At 36.2% G+C, this 23,634-nt stretch overlaps 2 protein-coding genes across 2 annotated transcripts in view; both read right to left on the bottom strand.

Annotated features, from left to right (window-relative positions):
- Positions 1-203: 203 nt before the first annotated feature.
- Positions 204-5,277, bottom strand: C8H2orf66 (chromosome 8 C2orf66 homolog). Its single transcript, XM_005519932.3, has 4 exons — positions 3,195-5,277; positions 2,534-2,676; positions 1,446-1,646; positions 204-473 (listed from the first exon to the last, which is right to left on the bottom strand). Exons 1-3 carry the CDS (start codon positions 3,241-3,243, stop codon positions 1,464-1,466), a joined length of 375 nt encoding a protein of 124 aa, XP_005519989.2. The 5' UTR covers positions 3,244-5,277; the 3' UTR covers positions 204-473; positions 1,446-1,463.
- A 127-nt stretch (positions 5,278-5,404) lies between these two features.
- Positions 5,405-23,634, bottom strand: part of PGAP1 (post-GPI attachment to proteins inositol deacylase 1) — a 33,393-nt gene continuing 15,163 nt past the window's right edge. The window contains exons 12-27 of the mRNA XM_005520030.3: positions 22,847-22,898; positions 22,545-22,622; positions 21,530-21,605; positions 21,175-21,248; positions 21,036-21,087; positions 20,369-20,435; positions 19,386-19,494; positions 18,994-19,032; positions 17,844-17,937; positions 17,101-17,191; positions 16,688-16,885; positions 16,327-16,459; positions 15,887-15,937; positions 14,502-14,725; positions 14,084-14,188; positions 5,405-13,261 (exon numbers count right to left, since the gene is read on the bottom strand). Coding sequence (XP_005520087.2) covers positions 13,123-13,261; positions 14,084-14,188; positions 14,502-14,725; positions 15,887-15,937; positions 16,327-16,459; positions 16,688-16,885; positions 17,101-17,191; positions 17,844-17,937; positions 18,994-19,032; positions 19,386-19,494; positions 20,369-20,435; positions 21,036-21,087; positions 21,175-21,248; positions 21,530-21,605; positions 22,545-22,622; positions 22,847-22,898 — 1,582 coding nt within the window. The 3' untranslated portion in view covers positions 5,405-13,122. The remainder of the gene's footprint in view (positions 13,262-14,083; positions 14,189-14,501; positions 14,726-15,886; positions 15,938-16,326; positions 16,460-16,687; positions 16,886-17,100; positions 17,192-17,843; positions 17,938-18,993; positions 19,033-19,385; positions 19,495-20,368; positions 20,436-21,035; positions 21,088-21,174; positions 21,249-21,529; positions 21,606-22,544; positions 22,623-22,846; positions 22,899-23,634) is intronic.

Below are 23,634 nucleotides of genomic sequence, written 5' to 3'. Positions count from 1 at the left end.
GGGTTCGTAACTCCACACACCGAGGGATGGTGCACTTCTGACCAGGGCAGGGTCAGCAATGGGCGTGCGGGGCTGGCGTGAGGCACAAGCAGCCAGAGCGCCACCAAGAAAGGTGGTGTACCAAGAGAGGATCGGAACTTGTCACAGAACACCTTGGGACATCGCGTTCTTATAAAGTGAAAGGGAACGTTTATTTACCGGCTTTGAACAAAGACACTTGGCAGTACTTAAATGCACGCGGTTGCACTCCTCATTTATTCACACTTAAGCACAATTCTGCTCACAAACTGCAGTAGCCAAAGAGCACGCATTTGTCAACAGACAGAATAATGCCCATTACAGCAGGACACCCGATTCCACTGGCAGAAACGGTGACAGTGAAGAAAATTTTGAGTTGTCAGGTAACAAAAGATCAAAACAGTATAATTTTGCTGTGAAGTTTTCCACTTGGTATGGAGTTCTTAAGTTAACACCTGAAAAAGACAAAAAAAATATACAAATATGTAAGAGAAATACAGAAGTAGCCATATGCAACCAATGTGTGATCCAGACCAAGTCATTGAAAACACTGGCTGGACCTCTGTTCCCACAAAACCGTTCTGAACACTGAAAATAACTACCACGACCATCCTGAATTATGCAGGACAAAGAACTTCCACCAGCCATTTTCTCACTGCTGCTCTGACTTATAGTAGAGCAGCCTTTCTGAATTCACTTTTCATTTATTTTTCATGCACAAAATACACATGCTGTGGTGCTTCTTTGTTTTCCTGGCATAAAAACGCAGCAAAAAGAGAATTTAGTATTAAAATTTGACTGCAGTCTTTATTATGGTTCATGATAATAAGAATAATAAAGCTTTGATTTTGATTACAAAGGGAGAAGGGGTTAAGCAAGGTGAGAACAGGAAAGAGATGGAAATCCTAAATTAAGTATTAATTACAACTTAAGCACTTTAAGATACTGCATAAATCACCAAAATGCTTTGAAATTCTTAACTATTTGTAAATCAGAAGAAAACTATTTACTGTAAATTTAAAAGACAATGTATGCTTTGTTAGTGCAGTAACTTATATCTAAATCGATTTTCTTAATTTGCACATGTCACAAGAAACCTTGATCTCAATTTATAATCTTTTTGCAATTCCTTACATAGAACTCAGATCCCTTATTTATTATCTGTACGTTTTCAGTATTCTCCTCTACATGAAGGGAGAAAAAAACCCAAAAAATCATGGTCTATATAGGTCTACACAAGCACCATGTGTTATTTTATCTAAGTAGCAATTACCTCATAAGCCTCTGCCTCAAGAATTTTAAAACCCACTTCAGGTAAGGGTAAAGGTACTACACTTTTAATTCCTTCTGGGAAAGAAGTTGCTTTTATACTTCAGTCAGAATCTTGTTACATGTACCAAGTTAGAGAACAAGGCATCCCCTTTTACCTTCATCAGCAGAATCTTTCAGCCTTCAAAATAGTTCTGAAAAGATTTTTTCCTTTCTTCATAATCTGCAAATGCAGAAGCAATAGGATCTGAGTAGAACATGACAGGCCCTGGTCCTTCACTGTTCACAGGGAAAGTAGCTGGGAACTTTCTGAGATCGAGACCCCTGCCCAAGAAGTAAGCCTGGAGCGTTCTGAAAAACTGAACATATTGAGGATATGAAAACAAATTGAGCATGACTGATGGAGATTAATTATTTCTACTGACACAAATTAGATGTAATATTTGTTCCTCTGTGGGGTGAAATCCTCTATTCTGATAGAGTGTAGGCAACCTAATTCAGACAGGCCCATTCCATCCACAGCTTGTACATCTTAAGTGAAGTCAGAAGACCAGCAACTATTTCCTGCTCATTTATGCTCCCCCACTGAATCACAGGGGCTGTTAACAGGCACAGCCAAACCCCTGCTGAGAGCAAATGGGACAGTTCTGTAAACATTTCTGTGAGAGTCAGCAATGGGCAATTGATTTGAACTGTCCCCTTACAGTCACTTGAAAGGAGAAATTAAAGCTTCCTAAAACACTGAGGAAAAATTACGGTAAACCTGATTCTTTTCCTTCACAAATTTTTTTTTAAGACTGTGGAAATGTTCTCTGAGTGGTATTTTTGTAGCTGTCAGATGCAAACTTATTTGTACTTCCATTAGCTGAAACAACATGCAACCATGATACATAACACATTTGACACCAGAGAATGTCAGAGAACACATTTGAAAGAAACACAGTAATCATTCCTCTTCTGTTTCATAAAACAAGTGGCTGTATAATCAAAGTAATTTTTTTAAAATGAAAGCTACTAGATGGAGATATAAGGAAGTTTTATGCACTACTGTGCTCTGAGAATGTCTCTTCAGTTAAGGGGTACATCTTGACTGAGAAATGGTTATTGACTATACACAGTGCACAGCTCCTAGACATTACGTCTAATGGGCCCCTCTTGCCTTTAAATTTAGATGATAAGGAGTCTCTTCATGGAGAACAAAAAAACACACAGAACTTCAGCTCTCTGTCTTGAAACATTTCCTTACCAGGTCTCTGTTTCTGGGGTTATCAAGAGGCTTCCATTTCTCTTCTGGATGGAAAGGAGCACCCTTTGCCAATCCTCTCACAGCCAATACTACATACAGACCCAGGAGCAGCACTTTCCACATGCTGGAGATGAACAGACTGTCTGTAAGAAGGACAAACAGACATACACCTTAACTCCTACAGAGCTGTCACTGGGAACACACAAATTGTGTGAATCCAAGGAAAGTCTGCCCACTGCAGATTACATCCATGTGCTATTAACTCTTTCTTTTCATAGTACTAATGTACTTGGAAGAAAAAAATATTCTAAACAAATGTTTCCCATACCAAAGCTATTTCTAGACACTGGACTCTCTTCTGAGGGACCAGTAGAGCACTCAACACAAAACATTACATTTGTAAGTTTACATTTATTACATACAGCCATTTTCAGTGGCTAACACAGCACCACAACTCTGTGTGCCACAAAGAGAATGCAAAAATATGGCTCAAGATCCAGAGAGCTCACTTTTTAAAACTGCATTAAATTTTACTACATATAATAGTAAGTGCAACGGTATTTAATACAGCCTGGTCTAACATAGTAGAGATCCATTTCACAACTTGTTTCAGGGGGAGAAAAGCAATTGTCCCTCTCACATTCTTTAAAATAGAGCTTACCAGGGAATTTGGCTTTGGCTTGCCCCTTCTTGGTTGGTCTCCTCGTCATCTGTGAACAAGCTGATCTCTGCACTTATATTGCTAGTAGACTGTAGGTGGGTGTCAATGACGTTAGCAGGAGTTCAAAAATACAGTAATGATTCTGTTTCCATCCATGACATAAAGACCCTTGAGAATTTCATCCTTGATGCTCTTCAGACCTGTTGCTATTGAACAGTGCAGTACAAATTCCTCCCAAGCTGTATTGCAGAAAATTGGTAGTAGGCATATAGGAAGTTTAAAAAAATTCCCAGGAGAAATAGCACAGCTTTATCAAAATATTATTTTCAGTTAAAAGTAACTAGAATGGTGACTAATGATTTTCAAGGAAATGAGATATGGATCACTTTCTTGATGCTGGAAAAAAAGATGGAAAAGTAAGGTCTGCTTCAATATTCAAAATTACAGCATTTTAATGGAAGCATTGTTTTCCTACCCTGATTTTATCAGCAGTTAATATCCTTCTGTCACACTAGAAACTAAGGCAAAGGCTGCAAGGAGGACTCTGCTAATTTACCTTGGCCTTAGTACATAGCATTCTTCATACCAAAGCTGCTCATATTTTTTGTTTATTGTTTCACTGCACTCTTCTCTCAGCTACATAGATGATAAATGATTTAGTATCACATCAAATATATCTCTAAATAGACATATTAAAATGAAAAATATTTGACCATCACCTTACTCCGTAGTATAGATGTTTATATCTGACTAGAAACTTTACATTTTTCTTTGGTTTAAATTTTGAAAGCAAAATAAAAATGTACCACCACCCTTCCAGGAAGATGAAGTTTTGGACATCCAAACATCATTAGCAACACAGTAAACAAAATCTTAGCAGTGTTATTTTCATGACTACAATAGCGTATAAAAATTCAAGACAATTTATCCCGCTTATTATTCTGGATATTTGGATTTTAAAAAAAAAATCATACACACAAAAAAGAAAATCCATCAAGCCCCATCAACATGACACTCAACTTCCATATAGGGTACTCATCAAGAACAGAGCAGTAGCACCAGAATAACTTGAAAAAGGCAGGTCCCAGCATAAGGGAACTGTCTTTGTTGATCTTCTAGGTAGATACTTATTTCAGCTAGAAGTAGAAAACTGCTCCTGTAGATAAAATGACAGAAAGGGGAAAAGGCAAGATTTAGAGTTTAGGATTAGATTTTAGTTCCTTCTTTAGCTTTGGAAAGAGAATTTAAAATAAAGCCAGAAAAGCCAGTTTTCTTCTACCTCTTTTCTTCCTCCTTGAATAATTTATTCCTTTGATTTCTTTACAAAGAACTGGGGATACGCAGCATATTCAGCTAGTAAAACATCCCAAAGTCATCTTCAAATATGAAACAAGCTTTATACTGGAGGAACTCAGGCAATTTGGATGACTGATGAAGCATGCAGATATTCAAGAGATTTAATTAGCATATATTTTCTCCGAGCTGTCTAAAAAAAAATATCCTTACACACTTGTATTGTTGCTTCCTGAGCTAAAGCTCTGAGAAACTGTTGGAGCTAAAAAGTCTGTTTAGACCTAGTGCTCATTTTAATGTGTGGGTTGGTCTTTTTTTAGTGATTTCAATTCTTTCCTTCAGAGAAAGTCAAATATAAGCAGAACACATTCATATTAAAATACTATTAGTATACTTACACTGACTGAATTAAATTGCATTCTCGTTTTTGAGGACAGTAGCTAAGTTTAACAAATGCTGTCAAAGCCATATGTCAGGATGCTGCCTTTTTAATGCATCCACATTTAAGCATCAGGTTTTCTTGACAAACATCTTGAATAAATCTAGTATTTTCAAAGTGTCTATACTAATTATATAACCTTTCTGGCACAGTAAGCGATGTTCATGTATGTTTGAATTAAATTGCCATGAAGATGAAAATACTCATAGCATTGCTTGCTCAGTTCCATGCAATTCACCTCTACATGGAAAAATTTAAAATGCACTAGTTTAGCTAACAATGGGTTTTATACATATAATACTCTATATAAACTGTATTATTCAGCAAACACTTTGAATTTTATTGCATTTCCCATTCATGAAGACTAAAGGTGTTGGAGTTAAGGTACTGAGCCAAGCTTCATCCTGTACTGTCTTTATTGCATTCTACTTGAGGTGTGAAAGAAGCACCTGTTAAAGCACTGCTCCAACCACAAAGCTTTTGTTTACCACTTTTATTTTCTGTTTAGAATCCCAAGTATTACAAGTCAGAAGGAAAAGCACCAAACTGCTCTACATGAGTACCTGAGCCAAGACTAAAGGCAAACGTCGCTCACAACACTCATCAGCATGTTTGTACAACAGCAGTACAGGTAACAACACTCCACAGGGCAGCACTGGGCAGTGGCACTTTTTGTGAATTACAACCATTTGCAGCAATGCAAGCACGTTGGAATATCATACAAAAATATACAGAAGTGTTTCTTTAGCAAGAGATTTGCTATACAATGTACTTCAAGTCATGCACACTTAAGTAAAAAAAAAAACAAAACCAAAACAAACAAATAAAAAAAATGAAGTATACACTGTAGCCAGGGAAACCACTAAACAAAGTAAGAACATCCCAAAGTAGCTCCCAATCAAGTTGTCCTCAACTACAACAAAAAAAACACCTAAATTCAGTTTTTAAAGACTAAGGTTTCATCTTTCAGCAATTACAACATTATTTGAAAGTATGTCTTCAAGGTTTTCTCAGCATCTCACAAGACAGAGACTTTGCCAAAGTTTATGATATATGGCATGGTCTGTAAGAACTCAGTTATAAACGTTTTTATAAGCACAGTAATTTGCTATAGCATTTTTCAAATATTTGTAGATAAGACCCTGCCAACATCTCTAAAAACCTGTAAATATTAAGAGTAAGTTCCATATACAACATCAGATTTATGGTAGCTACATAAGAACTGAAAATAGAGGAAGAGTTAAAAACTTCTAAGACAGATTGCTTGAGAAGTGATAGGATTTTTCCCAAAATTACATGTCTTCTTCAAAGTTTTGAGTCCTTTTACAACCAACAAATCCTTCCCTCCCCACTAATCCCCACCCAAACCAGGTGTTTTGGCCAACATTATTCTGTCTTTGTGCTTGAAAAAACAATTAAAAGGTCAGTGGGAAATCAAGTTACAGAGTTTTTCTCGAATTATCATCATACATAAAGGCCTTGACGGTAGTTCTACCTCCTTAGTGGTTGCAATACTAGAATATTCCAGTGGCTAGAAAATCACCAATGGCTAGGATTGCTGAAACACCATCACAAAATAAAAAGTGAGGTGAATGGAATGAGCTTTAGAACTCCTAAGCCAGCAGATATTAGGAAGCAGCAGGGAAGACACAAAGATAGCGTGTTCTGGGTTGTGCCACAGCAGCAGCAGCCCTGTGGCACCCAGACTGAAGATGGTGCTCAGTGAAAGGAAGTTTTTTGTAACTTTGCTGATTGTTGCTTCAAACCAGCTCTGTGACCAGCTGATGTGCAGTCACTTGTGTGCACGTCTAAATACCCACAGTACAAGAAGCTCTGAGATGGCATCACTTTCCAAGGTTCAGTGCTATGTGGTGCTAATATGGGAGCGGGGGGAAGTCAGAATTTGGGAAGGTTTGTTCAAAACACACAAAGAATCTTCTAGAGACAAGGAAAGCCGGTGGTGGCTTTTTCTGAGCTCTTTGTATTAAAATATATACGTAAGAAATCCTTCTACTATATTAAAACAAGATTTTAAGATCTTAAGTATTTCTAGTTTTCTTTAATGAATTAGGAAAAAAAGGGTTGTTGTTTTTTCTCCAAAGTAGTTTTTCCTTCCACTTTCCAAAAAGCAGAATCTACATGTGAATTTTCAGGGATTTCTGTATTAATATTTTCCCTAAAAAGTAAAATTTAGTATTCAAAACTTCTGGAGCCTTAACACAAACAATCAACCCCACCCCTGTCTAGTTCTCTTCTCACAGTGGTGAAGATTTTGCTATTCAATGGCTTAAATACAGTATTTTGCTTAAACTGCAATTAAGAGGATCTTTTTTCTTAGTTTTTGAGGACTAAAGATCAAAATGTTTAAAAATAATTTGACACACAGACTTCAAAGCTGAGACAGGTATCTGCAACTAGTTTTCCTTCCTTATTTTTCTTTTGGTCACAACAGAAAGGCTTGGAAAATTCAGGTCAGCTGAAGTTTTCTGACTTTGGCTGGTGTGATTCTAAACAAAAACTATGTCTTGGTTTCTCAAGTGTATAATGGGGTCAAAAGACTTTTTAAAGCCTTTTTCCAAATCAAGTTTCAGTATGGTCCACACAAATATTTTTGGTCAACTTCAAAAATCAAATATAAGGCTATGGAAGTCCACAGGCTACAGTTAGAGTGTATTCATTTACTGGTTTAAGGCACAGTATATACATATATATTTTTTTTCTCTAGAAAGCTACAACTTTAAAGTCACAGTGAGGAATTTCACATTTCAGTTTTGGTCTGGCACTCTAATTATATGTGTCCTGTCTACTACCTGTAGACTTCTGTGAAGTATTCCAGCTGTCAAGATGCTGCAGTCTCAAATCCTGTTTCCAAGCTCAGAGTGAAGTAGGTGGAAAATACTGAAGCCTGAATTGATCCCAAAATAGTGCAATTAGCCTTTTGTAAAAATAAACATCCACACACTTGCACATTTGATACTTGGGTATACCCTGAAATTATTTAAGTTGGAGGAGTCTTGGCTGTTTTTTCAACAAACAGAACGAGTCTACAGGACACAGCTGCTGCACTTCCTCCCAGGTCAGTCACAGTTCCCCCTGCTCTGAGAACATCCTGCTTGGCACTACAGAGCAGGAACACTGCAAACCAAAGACAGCTGCAATGATGTGCCACAAATAAATATTCTGATGTTCACCACTTCTGGTTTTTAGGATGTTTTTAGTTTAACTCAGCTCTGACACCACACATTCCTACAGAATCCAGAGCACAACCTGCCAATAACTGTAGAGGCCATGCTTACAAGGTTTGTTTATGACAGCATGAGTAGCAAAATCTACATTTAAGAATGCAGAAAGAAACCTTAAGAAAATTAAAGTAAAAATATCACAGCTCAGGTTTTCATCCTACAAGGCAATAAGCACATATTTGAGGCAGTTATGTGCTTGGACTCATGAAAAAATCTGCTGAGCATATTTGCTTAAGTAAGAGCTATGGAATTTTCTCTCTAAATGCTTAAAATTCATTTTTAAAAGCATCAGTGTCTACTAATAAGACAAAGTGTATGCTTTTTACTTGAGTCTGAGGATAAATAAACTGATTAAAAGTTTTGAACACATTCTTCCATAAATAAAAATATACATCAGAAGGTATAGTCTTTGCTAAAGGTTTTCAAATTTTTAATGACTTTATGGATTCTAGTATTCTGATTTAAAGTTCTGGCTCTAAAACAAACACAAAAATGGCACTTTAAAAAACAGATTAGTTTTGAATTGTCCTTCACTGTCACACATTTTCTAGAGGCTATACAACAGAAGTATGTAGCTTTGGTGATAAGAATATGTCTCCCCTAAAGGAACAGTGATGAAAATTTTATATTTTACAGTACAGTGCTAAATGCTTACAAAAGCTAGACTGGTTATCTCCCAGAAAAAAGAAAGAGATGCAAAAAAGTCAAAGCTGTAAATTAAGTGAGAAACATCTGCCATGAAAACGTTAAATGGAAAATAAGCATTAAGAATTCAGTCCACTTTACAACAATTTTCTAGTAGCTTAGTGACTTAGAACAGCAGCATAATTCTGTACAGACTCTACAACCACTTCCAAAAACATTTTCATAGCTCAGAATATTAAAGGTAAGTAAATAGCTGGTTTTATTGCAGTGTAAATCCAACAAAGGTCTAAACACACTCAACTCTGTCTTGAAATAAACTTGATTCAAATGAAAGTTTCTCAAATGTTTAGATTTATTAATGGCTACATAATGGACTTTATTCTGTGCCGTCAGATCTATCAGATTTATCAGATTTCCAAAAAACACCAAGTGAGTTCATCACTTGTTACTGGAAACACATGGAAAATGAGATGTATCAAACACTGACATATGGAATGCTTCTGAGGTTAAATGTCAATACATTTTATTTTACTAATCACTGACTTTAAAGTTAGCCCAATTAGGTTATAGATGAAAAATTCACTTAGACATACCAGCAGTCTCTATGCTTTCTCCAACGTATTACTAATGTACTGCTTAGGGTTTTGTCATTATTCATCTATTTGTTTTGAAACATAGCAAATTAATATTAAGGAGTCATTTGCTACATTACTTAGCTCACTCAAAATCAAAATTAGGGCAGAACTCTGAATGTCAGAAATAATATTAACTTAAATTCCAGTTACTGCAGGTTTCTTGGAAATAAAACATACAAAGAAACCTCCCACCAAAACCCCCCAAACCAATTCTCTTTCAATGGGATGCTGCAATGTGACCCACTGCAACCAACTTTTAAATCACAACTAAAAGGATTAGCTTTGGACAATATTAATTCTCTCAGTTCCAAGGTACATTTGGTAATTCCAGTGAAGATAAGAGTTTTTACTTATCTGACACATGGAGACTTTCTATGAAGCGTTAGCTACATGTGTCATTGGAGCACGATGAGACTGTGAGGAACACGTTTGATGACATCAAGCAGAAAAGATTATAGACTTCAAGAGTAATTTCAAGGCATAAAGCTATCACTAGAAGATTTTCATTAAATCCCTCCCTGTCAAAGAAAGATTCTGCTGTACCAAAAGTTAGTGGCATTTAGTATTTTAAGTTCTTACCCTGTTTCTTCATTTTGTTTCTGATAGCTTATTAAAAAAATAATTTATTAGAGTCACATAAATAGTTCTTATTTTGAATGCATCCTGAGGTCTAAACCCTTAAAATTTGTGCCTTGATCTCCTCCCACATAGTCTAGCTAATCTAAACTTTGAAGAATAAAGTGGAATTTTAATGTAATTAAAGGTAGTAAGAGACATTATAATGTACTTGCCAAAAGCTGTTTTATAAATACAGCCCACTCATAATAAAGGATATTTCAGTAATATTTACATCTCCTTATATATGCAATTAACCGTATATATATATATATATATATATATATAGGGTTATCCTATGTTTCTGCTGAAAGGATAACTGTGAACAGTGGCAGAACTACAGATTCACCCAACAGAAGCTTCTTGTCCAACAAACAATCATTGTATTTCACCTGAAAAACAATCTCAGACTGTTACAAAATCTAGTCCTTTTCAGAATGACAAGTAGGATAATTCATTGTCTCTTAGAATGAGATGAATTCTTTTTCTAATCCTATTACCATCCATTGACTATATGGTAAATCTAATTGGGATTAGACTCCTAATCTGCCAAACAGCTGAAGTTGTCCAGTCCACGATCACTGCACAATCTGAACACACATCCCTGATGACAGTTTAAATCTATTAAATGGCACACAGTGCATTTAAATTCAAAACAGGAGTAAGACTTCCCCTCCTTTCCCCAGTAAAGGTAAACCATCTCTGAGAAAAGGGAGTGTTGAGGGAGATGTGAAAAACTCTTGTCAGCTGAGATCCCAGACGCAGGACTATACCTATTCCTACCTCCAACTTGAAAATCAGGCAGGAATATACACAAGATACTGGAACCCACTTTATGAAGAGTGCTAACAATCAACAATAGAACTCCAGCTAAAAAAAATCATTAAATAAAAAAAATAAAAAATAAAAATTGGTGTTATCCTATGCTTCTGTAATTCAGTAGGTTTCACTTTATGGCCTATTTGGAAAGTGATCGAAGATACTAAATATTGAATCTATTTAATTTCCAATAGTTCCAACAAACTAATTCCTGCAGAAAGAAACTGTTAAGGTGGCAAAACAAAACCAGAAGTAAAACGGAGTAGTAAGCGAAACAGACCATGAAAGTCAAGGAAAACTATCTTCCACAGAAATCAGACCCTGCACATTTCACAGCCCTTTGCCAGCCCTAATGCAGTTCTGCCACAATCTTTCATTCACAGCCATTTACAAGTACAATTCTAGTCTTCTATGTCTGAACAGCAATTTCTAGTTAAACCAATAGGTACATTTAGCTACAAGTATATTATGTCACACAAATTATCTTATATACATACACTGTAGCATACATTTGATTAGAAAATATCAAGATATAATCTATTCAAATAACGTTTCTGATTCACAAACACTATATATAATCTAACCTTCTTTTCTAAAAAGGTTAAGACTAGAATACCAGCACATAGATTACTGATAACAGTGACAGTGATTTGGCTAACTACAATACCCTTACTCAGTTACAGCACTTTTAATGACTTACTAATAACTTGAACTGCTGACTTGGATATAAGCAAACAAAACACACATGGCTTTCTTCACGTTTGTCCTTCATTTTGGAAAGTCACTGTGAATTGAATCTTTCCAGCCAGCTCAAGGGAATTGACCCTAACAACATGTTAGAAATAACTGAGGCACTTTAGGCAAGATTATTAGGATATGATGGAACTAATGGGTCAGGCTGGCTGTACTATCAAGAGTATACTTGATTGACTGTGAGCAGCAGATTTCCTCTTGGTATTCCTATAAGATGATTGAGCTGGTCTAGTATTTCCAGATGAAGGTAACAGGTATCTCAGACAGAGCAGAGACAGCTAACACAGAAGCAAGTAGTAAAGCTCATCTCTACACAGAATCAATATATCATTTAAACCTAAGGACTGCTGAGATTTCTTCTGTTGGCAAAACACATGCCCAGGGGACAGAATTCCTTACACATAGCTATTGTAGGCTTTATTATAAATGGCAGTCACTGTAGCATCTAGGCACTAAGATAAAATTTGTATACAGAGCTAATAATTATGGTCAGTATTTCCCACTATTACTGCATTTGTCCACATGCAGAAGTTAGCACTTTATGGCAGGACAGGAGTTTGCAGGGTTGTAACTATTCCATATTCATTTTATGTATTGGAATTTATTAGGAAATGGTTGATTCTCTGTTTACAACAATAAAAAAGCATGCCTTGTCTACTTAGACTGCAGCAACTGCACTGTTTACTCACACCATATCTCAATGTTTTCTAGCTTCTACATATGGACAAAGTCCAAGGATTAATTTCAAAATTCCAGAGAAAACTGACAATGTTTTAAAACAACATTACAGCAAACTGTTTATGAATCTGCTGGTATCCTTCCTGAATAGAAAGCTACATAGAATAGTGTTGTTTTCTCACTCTCACAAAAAGTAAAATGTGTAAGACTTGCAATAATCTCACAAATGTTCAACTCACACTGTTTGAACAAACGATTTGATAGAAATAACAGTTCTATATAAGCAGTACATTCTAGTTTGTCTAGACACAAATATGGCAGCTTTTGAATATAACATAAAATAATTCAAAGTATACTTGGCTGTGTGGTTTTTGTGATAGTCACAGTGTGCTTGAAATGTATTGAGTTTTAACCAGCATTTTAGACCTGCAAGAGATGCAAGTTCCGAACACAGACACTGCATGGCCCAGTGAGTAGAAAAGGTCTGTTTTCACAAAGCAGTATAGTGAAATACCAAAGTGTCTACAAGGCAGAGTATTGAGATGTTGCACTGATATGAGTCATGTGCTTATACACAGTTAAATCACTCCATTTTCAGAAACACGAAATAAACACCAGGAAAAGTTTTCTAAGCAACATGAATAAAACCATTATTTTTTTGTGAAGTATTCACAGTTCTGTCCTCTTTCCCACATAATGTAAACTACTGATCATATTAATTTAGGCATTTCTGTGTTGCAATTTTTCCCATCTCCAGTGTTAAGTTTCTAGGGTGCATTGTCCTATATATGTCCTATACAGAATGAACATTACACAAAACAGCACAGCACATGTAGAAGAAGAGAGAAGGTTACAAAGTGTGGGACTCTATATAAATGCATTCGTCCAAAGGCCAGCATTGCAACAGACAAAGGGAGTGGAACTTTGGCTGCAATCTTCAAGAGTTTACTGTAAGAATACAAAGAAAAAAAATTATCATTTTCTAGCCAGATATGCAGAAAGTATGCAAAAGTTTCATTTCCCTTTGCAAAATAATTTATATTTCAAGGCTTTTTTAACCTTTAAAACTGAAAAACTAGGTCTAATAGGCCATAAAAACTGATGCATAAGCAAGAGAAATTATTCAAAGAGGTTAATGTCCTTAAAAATACTATATTAATTTGAAAATTTGTTCTCCATAACATAGGAAGACTTAATGGTTTAGATCACTTGAGATAAGAGGCACTGGTCAAGAGGATAAATTACATTAATTATTATTGACTGTCATTCACAAGGCATTGATTAATTTATATTTCAACAAAAAATATTCTGTCAGCTAAACCAAGTTCTCAGAATTTCTCAATCCACTAAAGAACACATTATATTTCTACTCCCATAAGGGAAGCTACAAGAACATAACTATAATCCTTCAGAATTCCCTTTTCTTTGTAACTGTCTGACAATAATTGCTCAATGTATTTGGATTCTGTGACATTTGAAAGGATTCAATGAATCCTGAGTTAAAAAGTCACATTTCAAGAAGCTGTTATGCAGCCAATTGCTTAGATAGCACATACTTCATTTATTTCCATGTGGCAAATACAGGGGATATTTTCCTCTCAGCTGAGCTAGGGGTACTTTGCACACACTTTAACTCATCTTTTAGACTTAACCATATGAGTTCATGAATCTCTATAGAGGCTGAACAATTACAGCATAAATTAAGTTTAACACACAAATGGCAATTCACGAAGAAGCAGGAAAGCAAAACTAGAGCTTGGGCTACAGTACCTTGATTTCACTTCAGAAGTACTTGAATTCATCAGAATTTCTAAAATGCATATGAGGATAACAGCTGTGGATCTACAGGGATCAGGATCAAGTCTAATACTGTACCTGCAAAGAAATGATTTTAGAAGATATCACTTCTAAACTAGGCTGCCAAATAATATCCATGAGCTGATGACAAAAAATACACATGAAATCTATATGGCATCCCAGCCTGATTTTATATCCTTTCTGAAACATTACTTTCTTCAACATATCACTGATTCACTTAACACCTATTTACACCACAGTATAAACCAGACAGGATAGAGAAAACAATAATAATCAACATAACTAATAATGTAAAGAATAAAAAAAATTTTTATTATCTTCAAAGGTTCTTGTAACTTTCTTCCACCTTAGTGTCAATTTAAGGATTTACCTGAGATTTTTTAACCAATAAATTAAAGATGGCAAGTTGAGCAGCACAATCCACGTGAATAAATTAAGGATTGTAATGTGCATCTTAAGACTGTTAACAGCTTCAGCAAGTGTTTTACAGTTGGAAGGAGACTGCGTTGCTTCTGGAATGCTGTCCACCGAACTCTGGGCTTTGACTGTGTGTGTACTGGAGTTCTGCGAAGTTTCTTTTAAGTGGCCTGAATCCTGGAAATGAAAGGCAGAAGTCACAAAAATATACACAGGCTTGTAAGAAGCCATGCTGGGGAAAGAGGAGGGGAAAAATATCCTAATAGCATCACACCAGCTGTGATTTAGGAAGAAAGTCTGCAATTTATGTCTCAAAAAAGCCATCAAAAGCAAAGTTCAATAGTTCGATTTTAAAGTATCTAAATTTAACCAGAAATTTCTCATACACTTATAGTTCATATGTCTATGGAAGAAAAGAATGGAGAGTGTAGATGCCCTGACACCAATGAATTGAAGAGGTGGTCCTGGAAAGGGGAAGAACGAAATAAAAGGAATAATAAAGCATAAGGGTGAAAATCAGAGATGACCATTCACAGGAAAGATACAGGAAGTAATGCAGCTGGGAGTAAAATATCACCTGTAGGAATAAATAGCAAAGATAAAGAAATGAGTTAGCAGATACTAACTTCCAACGACAGAAAAATATCCCACAAATGAAACATAAACTTATATAGAGATGAAAGGAGAGAATTTTCAACTAAACACATGAAAAAAAACACCCAAAGAAAACTTTCAACAACTTTTTCTGTCAGACTGCTTTGTTCTATGTTCGCAAAAAAGAGCAGGTAGTTATCATGTGCTGTTATCCACACCTGCTTCCATCTTTGATCCTATACCTTAAAGTAACCCAGAAAATAAAGTTCACACTGCTTGAAATCAAACACTTCTTCACTGTGTTTTGAAGAGCTCCCTATTTACTGCAGTCTCAGTCCATATTCATCCAATACATCCTATTTGTCACCTCTGGACCAAAAATCCTTAAAGTCCACATGCTGCCTATCTAGAACAAACAGTTTTACCTGCACTATAGATTATTACCAGATTTTTTTTTTTAAAGATAAGCCATGCATAATCAAATACCAAATTTTAGACAAATTCTGTGTGTATTCAGAGACAAGAGTTTTCTTCTTAGATGACAAGTTCACACTGCAGAAACTTCAAACAGCAGTCATGTGTGATGGAGTAGGCTCTCATGGCCTGGCTGCTCTTTCACATCATAGATGCAGCAAGTGAACTACAGCTGCCCAGCCACTGCAGCACAACCTAAGAGTAGCAAGGCAGAAGTTTGCCAGACAATTTTTGGCCACAGCTTGGAACAGAAGCAGGAAACAGACTCACCCTGTTGTGTATGTTTTGCTCTGCTCTTACAGTCACATGCAGTTTTACAACCTGTAAGACAAGCAGTTGCTTGTTTAGTAAGGATTCTTCACACAAAAGCTGTAGTATAGGAAAAGAAACTGAGAACTCCTTACTCTTCAAGTCTTTGTTTTTATAATATTGCCTAGCTACAAGTTAAAATTTTCAATTATCTGCATTGTTGTAGTGGGCACATGGGACCACACATTGCTTTCTAAGAAGCATTAACAAAAGAAGAAAAATTATACAAATTACAGGATTATGACACTGATAAATTAGAAATACCTATTTCAAGTATGAGAATAATAACATTTATGCATGAAAAAGGGCAATTTGGATTTTTGCTTTTAACCTGGGGTTAATTCAAAGCACCTGAAATTTTCAATTCAGTTACAAATACAAAATGTTTAGCCTTTCAGTACCTTGAACAAGTATTGAAGATAAATAATGAGTACAGCAAATGCACCACAAGTGCTCCAGCTAACCAAAGCAAGAGATATCATCCCACAGAGCCTTCTAGGTGTAATCAACTTATCTTTTTGAAGTTCAGTAGGTCTAAAAAAAAAAAAAAAGCCATAAACAAAACTCCTGTTGTACTTCTTCCCAGACATGAATTTCTGCTTCCTTTCAAACACAGATATCTAAAATCATGTATAAATTCACTCTGCCCAGAATTCAGTCTTGCCCAAGCATTAACACAGAAGCAAAAAAACAAAAAAAACCCAACTGTCAGGGTCAAAGTCATCTAGAAGAGCATAATTATATAGCATCACATTGCTTTACCTAATCAGAATTAACCATAATGAAGAGAAGAGTCTCAGAGATGTAGAGAAAAATATTCCACTCCAGTAGGCAATGCCTGTCCCAAAAAGAAATAGAATCAGGGACACAAGGGGGAACCATGCATCCTGACTACTCAGTACAGCAGCATCCACCTCTGGTAGTGACAGTGATTCCCATATCTCTCTAAACCAGTTAAACCTGCCAAAAACATGAAAGCAGTATTATTTATCACTTCCAATTGCTCTTAACAGTTAGATATCTATCAACCATTCTTTCTATTACAGTCTTTCAAGCAAAATAACAGTCAGGTGTTTACAGTGACTACAGATAAAATAATATTCCTCCCTGGCAACAGTTTTACTGAAACTTCTGTTTTGGGAACTGCTTTAAACAAATAAATGATGCAAACTCACCCCTGCAGAAACACAACAATGCTTATAAGAGGTTCTACTTTGTAGGGCTTTGCTGTCCTAACTAGTTCGAGGGAGAAGTCTGAACACTGGCCTAGAATCAAGAAAGGAGAGCATCTGTAGTTACTGTCATGTCACAAACTTTAATAAAGATCATCCAGAACAAAATATAAATTCAGACAAGGGTGAGTTGACTTGAAAAAAAAAAAAAATAACCGTATCTTGTAAGAGTGCTGCAAGGCTGCACACTTCACCACCAAGGCCCTTCTCCACTGGGTCCCCCACATGAAGGTAATAGGGCACATGAGCTTCTAGAGACATTGTGGAGTTTGTTACAAACACCCCCTGAATTCTAATAAAAATGCCTTTTGTCTGAAGATGTGGCTCAAAGCTGTTATGGAAATCTCACCTTCCTGCAAGAAATAGTGTTTTTTGCACGTCAACAATGTATTTAAACTTTTACATATATTTTTAAGTAGACTTCTAGTAATTCTTAACTACTGTGCAACACCAATATTTCACAGAGGAGGGACAGCAATTTAAAATAATAAGGAAATATTTCTCTACAACACAACCTTGAAGAACTACCTGAGAAAAAATGAAGAGTGCAGATCCAAGTATTTCCATAAGCTGAATGATGTTTAGCTTTAAAAATTCACATCTAGTCTTTCATCAGTAAATTTGACAAGCAATTTCTCTAAAAACACTTGTGACAGATAAAAATATGCAGATTTTTAGAAAGCTACCTGTTGATCTCAATGTGCTCAGTTGTCCTCCATAAGTAAGAAGAATATTAGAAACAATACAGACTGGAAAAGCACCAGCATGGAACCTTACTATCTGAAAGATAAGGATAAAGGGATGATTTCATTTCTATCTATAAAAATGTATTTTAAAAACACATGCACAAATATTATCATGAAGTCAGAATGATAATGAGATTAGAAAATCCTTCTTAAAAAGATCCAGTTTATAATTTTAACACATATTTGATAATCTCCAATAGCACTTAATGTTATAGATGGAGAAGGCTAGAATCTTTCGTAAGCAGCTAATGAAACAGGTTTGGATAAATGATCAAATTAGAAACAAATGGGGTTTTTTTCCAGTCAAGACAAGTATTAAAAAAATCAAGTATCACATTTCAGTAAAGTAAGTTTAAAACAATTTAAAGGCCACTTTCCAAGCAAAATCTGAATATAGTTATATATGCTTTCAGGCAAAGAACTTTTGGAAGCAATTATATGCATGAATTAATTGGCTTCCACTCTCCCAAGTCAAAATTAATATACCAGTAGCCTATAAATTCTTGTAAAATAACAACAAAATGAAAAATCTTTGCTCTAAATGCATACATTCACGTAGAGAACCTTGCCAGTTTTATTCCAGCACTACACTTAGGTGCTTGCAAATTAATTACTCTTTAGATCCAGAGAACTGCAGATGGCCAGTCTATTTTTACTGATCCCCATGTCGAAATGTATTCTTCATTGATAACCAAAGAAGATTTGTTGAAAAGGAGCATATGGACCTACTTAGACTTTTTCCCCCAATTTAATTGATGCCAAATGTATTTTAGAGTTTTAACACCACTGACTCATCAGGCAAGAAAGTTAAAGTGACCTACAGATACTGAGCTCACCACAAAGCCACATGCTCCACATTTAGAGCAGCTCTTTAGAGCTAGAGAGCTTTTCTGCTCCTCTAAGGACTGGGGCCTGACATTCATCCAGCAGGGATCCTTGCCAAGGGACACGGCTGCAAAATGATTACTGAATAGTGCTCCTCTTGGCATAAAGAAGGAATCTGAACTGCCACAGTAAGGAAGGGAGGAAGCAAAAAATTCTATAGATGCTTCTGACATATAAAAACCAATTTAGTATTAGGTTTTCTTACCTGTCCAAGAACCTGTAGAAGTGATGTCTTCAGAATTACCTTGGGGAAAAAAAAATTGTTTCATACAACAGTAAGCATAAGTACAAAATACTTTAATTTTTAAGATGCAAACTTAAGTTTCAGAACACAGCAATCTCACAACAAAAATGTACAACACCTTACCACTGATAATTAAAATCAAATGCTTTAAAGTCTTAGAGTCCAACTTTCAGTACTAACCCAGCTGTTGCAAAATACTTGTAACACACACTACATGTCAAAAAGGCCAAACCACCCACCTTTAGATTTGCTTAGTATTTATTTAGATTAATTAACTACGTTTTAAAAGACTGAATTATGCAAAAATTATCCTGCAATGCAAACTAGCTATAAAATAAAACCATTTTACTCACTTCATACTGACAGTCTGGGGAAGAGTAGATGTTTAACTCTGGCAGGCTGCTGTCATTGGGAGGCTGAGCAATGTGAAGTCTGGCAGAAATCTCAGTAAGAGATGGAACTCTGAAACAGCAACTTACATGGTCACTGCTGTCCTTATAACCAAGCAGAAAAACCAAACATGTCTCAGTCTTCAACAAGTGCACACAAAGCAGATCTACCACACCAGGTGTCACCACAAGCTGTAAGCAAAATGGTGTAAGGAACTAGTTTATCCTGTCACAAAGAACTATGTAATATCCTCAATTCCCTCTCCTCTGAATATTGAGGGACACGGCACTAAGGAAAGTAGATGGGTTCAGTGAACACACTGCCTCACAGAGCATGCAAATATGCTGAGTGCCAGAAATGGGAAGAACAGATCCTCAAGAATACAATTCAGTTTCCTGCAAGTATTATGCTGTTGAAAAACACAGGGGGTTGGAAATTGTGAGGTGTCCTTAAGACTTCTAAAATAAATTAGAAATACAGTTTTCCTACCATCTAAAATACAGTCAGGTTGTTCAACTTCCTAAGCGACAAATATATTTCAAACCGTATCATTTGATTTTGTCAGGACTATGCTGCTGAAGCGAACACAGGGCTGCTGTTGTAATCCAAGCCTTGGCTTCCAGGAGGAAGCCAGCATACAGAGCAGCCACTGTTTCCCACTCATGAGGGGGTCAATGATCATCCTGAGAATTTCAGACCAGCATATCTGACTTCCTTTTCAAGAAAATTAGTGAGGATCAGTAAGCAAACAATTAGTAGGCATTCTTACTCTAGGAAAAGTCAAAACGACTTTGTCGCCAAGGGCAGAAAGGTAAATGAGGAAAAGATGCAGAAGTCAAACACTTAAGTCTGAAGAAACTGTCTCACATCAGAAATATTAGCACAACAGGATGCAAATATTCTTTAAAAAACATATCAATAAGTTATTAAATGTTAAAGTTCTTACTTTGCTACAGTTATTGAGTCTTCATAAGACCAGGGGATATGAAGTCTGTAAACACTAGGTTTCCTTTCTGAAATGGAACAGCATTAAAAAAATATAAACTTAATTAAGAACTGACATTGCAGTGCAGATCAGAGAACTTAGCAGCAAACAAAAAATGACATTTTTAAAATCAGGCTGTTACAGGAAAAAACAGTGAGACATCAGTGTTTAAAGGATGAATAGTTATGAGAAGAGTTTTGCTTTTTGACATGAAACAAAACCTCAGTCTAATAAAGTCCATCACTTTCCTTTTTTTGGAACAGGGTCCTTTAGCAACCCATCCTGTTTAAGCTTATGTAGCTCAACATTCAAATTTGAGTCCCATTATCAACAAATAAAAATCCTGGCCAAATATGCTTTTCTCAAGTAACACTTTCAATATAAGGCAGAATCCTGATGGAAATTCAACTTCCCTTTGCTGGGAAGTAAGAAAAACAAACACTTAAGGACTAATTCCTCATTTTCATTGATGCATCCTTCTTAAAGTGGGAAATGAGAGATATTAACAGACACATTTGAACAGATTATAACAGGATGGCCTAAACTCCACTGCATGAGAAGACTTTAGTTTCTACAAACTTGCAACCATTTGTTTTATAAATTTGTACTTTAGAAGACTTCTGTTTACCTCTGAGTGACTGGCAATGGCTGTCTATATAAATTTTGAAAGCTTGATATATCTAGAACACAAAAAAATAGCAGTCACTCACTTTTCTCCAGACAAACAGTTGGTCACATTACCTTAAAAACTTAAGTAGCATTCTTACTTGGTTGAAGTGTTGGAGCTGGACATTGTAAAGCAATCCAGTTGAATTTAATAGAATTTTGTTTGAAGAAAGCCCTATAAAGGATGTCATATTTTCACTAATTAGATAAAATTTTCTGAGAACTCAGATATTTTCTCTACATTTTCAGATTCTTTTCCAGGGGAATTACACACTTTCATATCTATTAGTCTAAACCCCCATATTTCTTATTTCTTTGTCACTAACAAAAGCTGTGTTAGCTTTAGTGAAAACAACCCCCAAAAACCTCCTGACCTGACTTTTTTGGCAAATATACTATCCAAAGGTTAGTTGCATTAGTTTTTCTTTCTTTCCAAAAGCAATATGCTATACTTACCAAAGGAAAAAAGATGTGTTACAGGGAGCTGTACTGTTCTGGAATCCTCTTTGAAGAATTCACAGCCCAAAGTATACTGCAATTGAGGATATTAAAAACAGATCTGAACCAAGCACAAGACTAGAAAACCTTTGTATTTGCAAATTACATTTCCCAAGTGATCTCTATCTTTGCTTACCCTGAACATCATGCATTACTAATTTCACTGCAAGATGCCTCTGTCACAACTATCTGAAGACACACTCAGAGAAGAACATCACGCTCACTTGTGCTGTGAATAATTTCTTGGATCATGGATTATTATACCGGAGACTCAGAGACTGCATTTGTGTCACAGAAAGCAATGTCAGATCTGATTAGACTGGAAATTCCAATTCAGTATTCTGCCATTTCCAGGACTAACTGGAAATGGCAGATCCAGATGGATCTACAGAAAGGTCTGCCAGATCCAGATGGGTAACACACTAAGCTTTCAAATGTCCCTCTTACTGGGATCCTGAGAGCTCTTGATGCAAAGATATTTGTGAGATTCAAACTGTTGAACTCTGCAGAACTCAGTCTGTTGCATCTTCTGAGGTTTAAGAACTTGCAGAGCTATCTGATCTATGCTTCCCAGGATCCAGGTGTGGTGCCTTCAATTATCTATATTTTCTGCTAACCTGGGTAAGAGAAATGACTGTTCAAAGGTATGAACATTCAGGAAAACAACCAGAGTATTAAGAGAAACAAGGAAGATTACCACTGGAATCTTCAAGAACTCTAAGAACTGATTTGAGAACTGTGGCTTTGTATGTATTTCAAGTGCTATTCAAGCCTTGTTGTTTGGTATTTTATCAAAGAGTTTCTGAGCTTACAGAAGCTAACAAAAGCTACTTTCAAACCACACCACAGTGTGGGTCTACGGTTTCCCAAAGAAACTTAGCACATGTTTAATATACTTCCTTTTCTTCCTGTCATAGCACCTCGACGTTACGAGTACACTAAGCAAGCAACTTCTGAATGTCGTATTTTTTACCTTATTGCCAACTGCAGGTGGCACCTGAATGACAATGTGGGACAAAGAAGGATAGTCCACAAGTTTCAGCATTACAACCTTAAAATGGGAGGAAAAAAGAAAAGGAAGGAAAGAAAGAAGAAAAGTCATTACTGAACATACTCCTTAGCTTGCCCCTTGCCAGTTCCAGTTGTACCCTCTTGTACCCTCTTCCCGTGGAATACAGCCTGTTCCAATGCTCCTAACAGAACAGCTCCTTCCCCTATGATTTGCAACCACCCCCTGAAGCACCTCTCCCTCTTACAAGTCAGGTACACACTAACCTTGGTGGTTGGAAGTAACTCAGCTCTCCAGGATAAATCAGCAGCTTCCAGGCTGTAAAAATTAATGCACATTACAGGATGAACATATTCATTATGCAGGCCCAGCATTATGGCAGTGGATTAACATACCAGCTTCTCTCTCTCTCTCTGAATTAACATTTTAAATTGAGAAAAGGGTGTGCTGCCACTACAGTAATTTATCAAACTACAAATTTCAGATAGTGCAAATTTTGTTTGTGCAAAACCAAACCAAGCAAAGGCTGCAACCCTCTCATACAGAAAACCTGAAGCACGTATTAGCAGGCAACTTCAGACACAAAAATGTAAACTTTTCATGAGCTAAAATTGCACTAGCATTGAATTATCATGTGGTTTTATTAGCATCTGTTAAACATCAAAAGCATAATTTTTCCTATGGAAATACTTAAAATATACCATATAAATAAAATATTCTGTTAGCTGTTAAAAGAGTTTGCAGCAGTTCTAGAATGTGTTCACACACTGAACTGCAACACATCTGTTCAGTCACTTCAAGTTTTGATTTTTTGAACACCAGAATACTGCTGCTTCTCTAAATAGTATTCATGACCTCAGGACACAGTCCACAGCAAACCCACTATTATTAGATGAGGTTTAAGTAGCAGTGCTGAACTGGGCTAACATACACTTCATGCTGATCCAAGTTATACAAAGGAGTAACAGCCAACTTCTTGGATCAGGAAAAAGAAATTGTGACATGTGGCTATCTGCTGGAGGCAAGACTCTGGCTGTACACCTCAGTGATCCCA

Source organism: Pseudopodoces humilis, chromosome 8, assembly GCF_049639895.1.
Source record: "Pseudopodoces humilis isolate 2021_Gansu_Grassland_sample_001 chromosome 8, ASM4963989v1, whole genome shotgun sequence".
Taxonomy (NCBI): Eukaryota; Metazoa; Chordata; class Aves; order Passeriformes; family Paridae; genus Pseudopodoces; species Pseudopodoces humilis.
The sequence above is the reverse complement of the archived record's forward strand: the minus strand, read 5'-3'. Positions and strand labels throughout refer to the sequence as shown.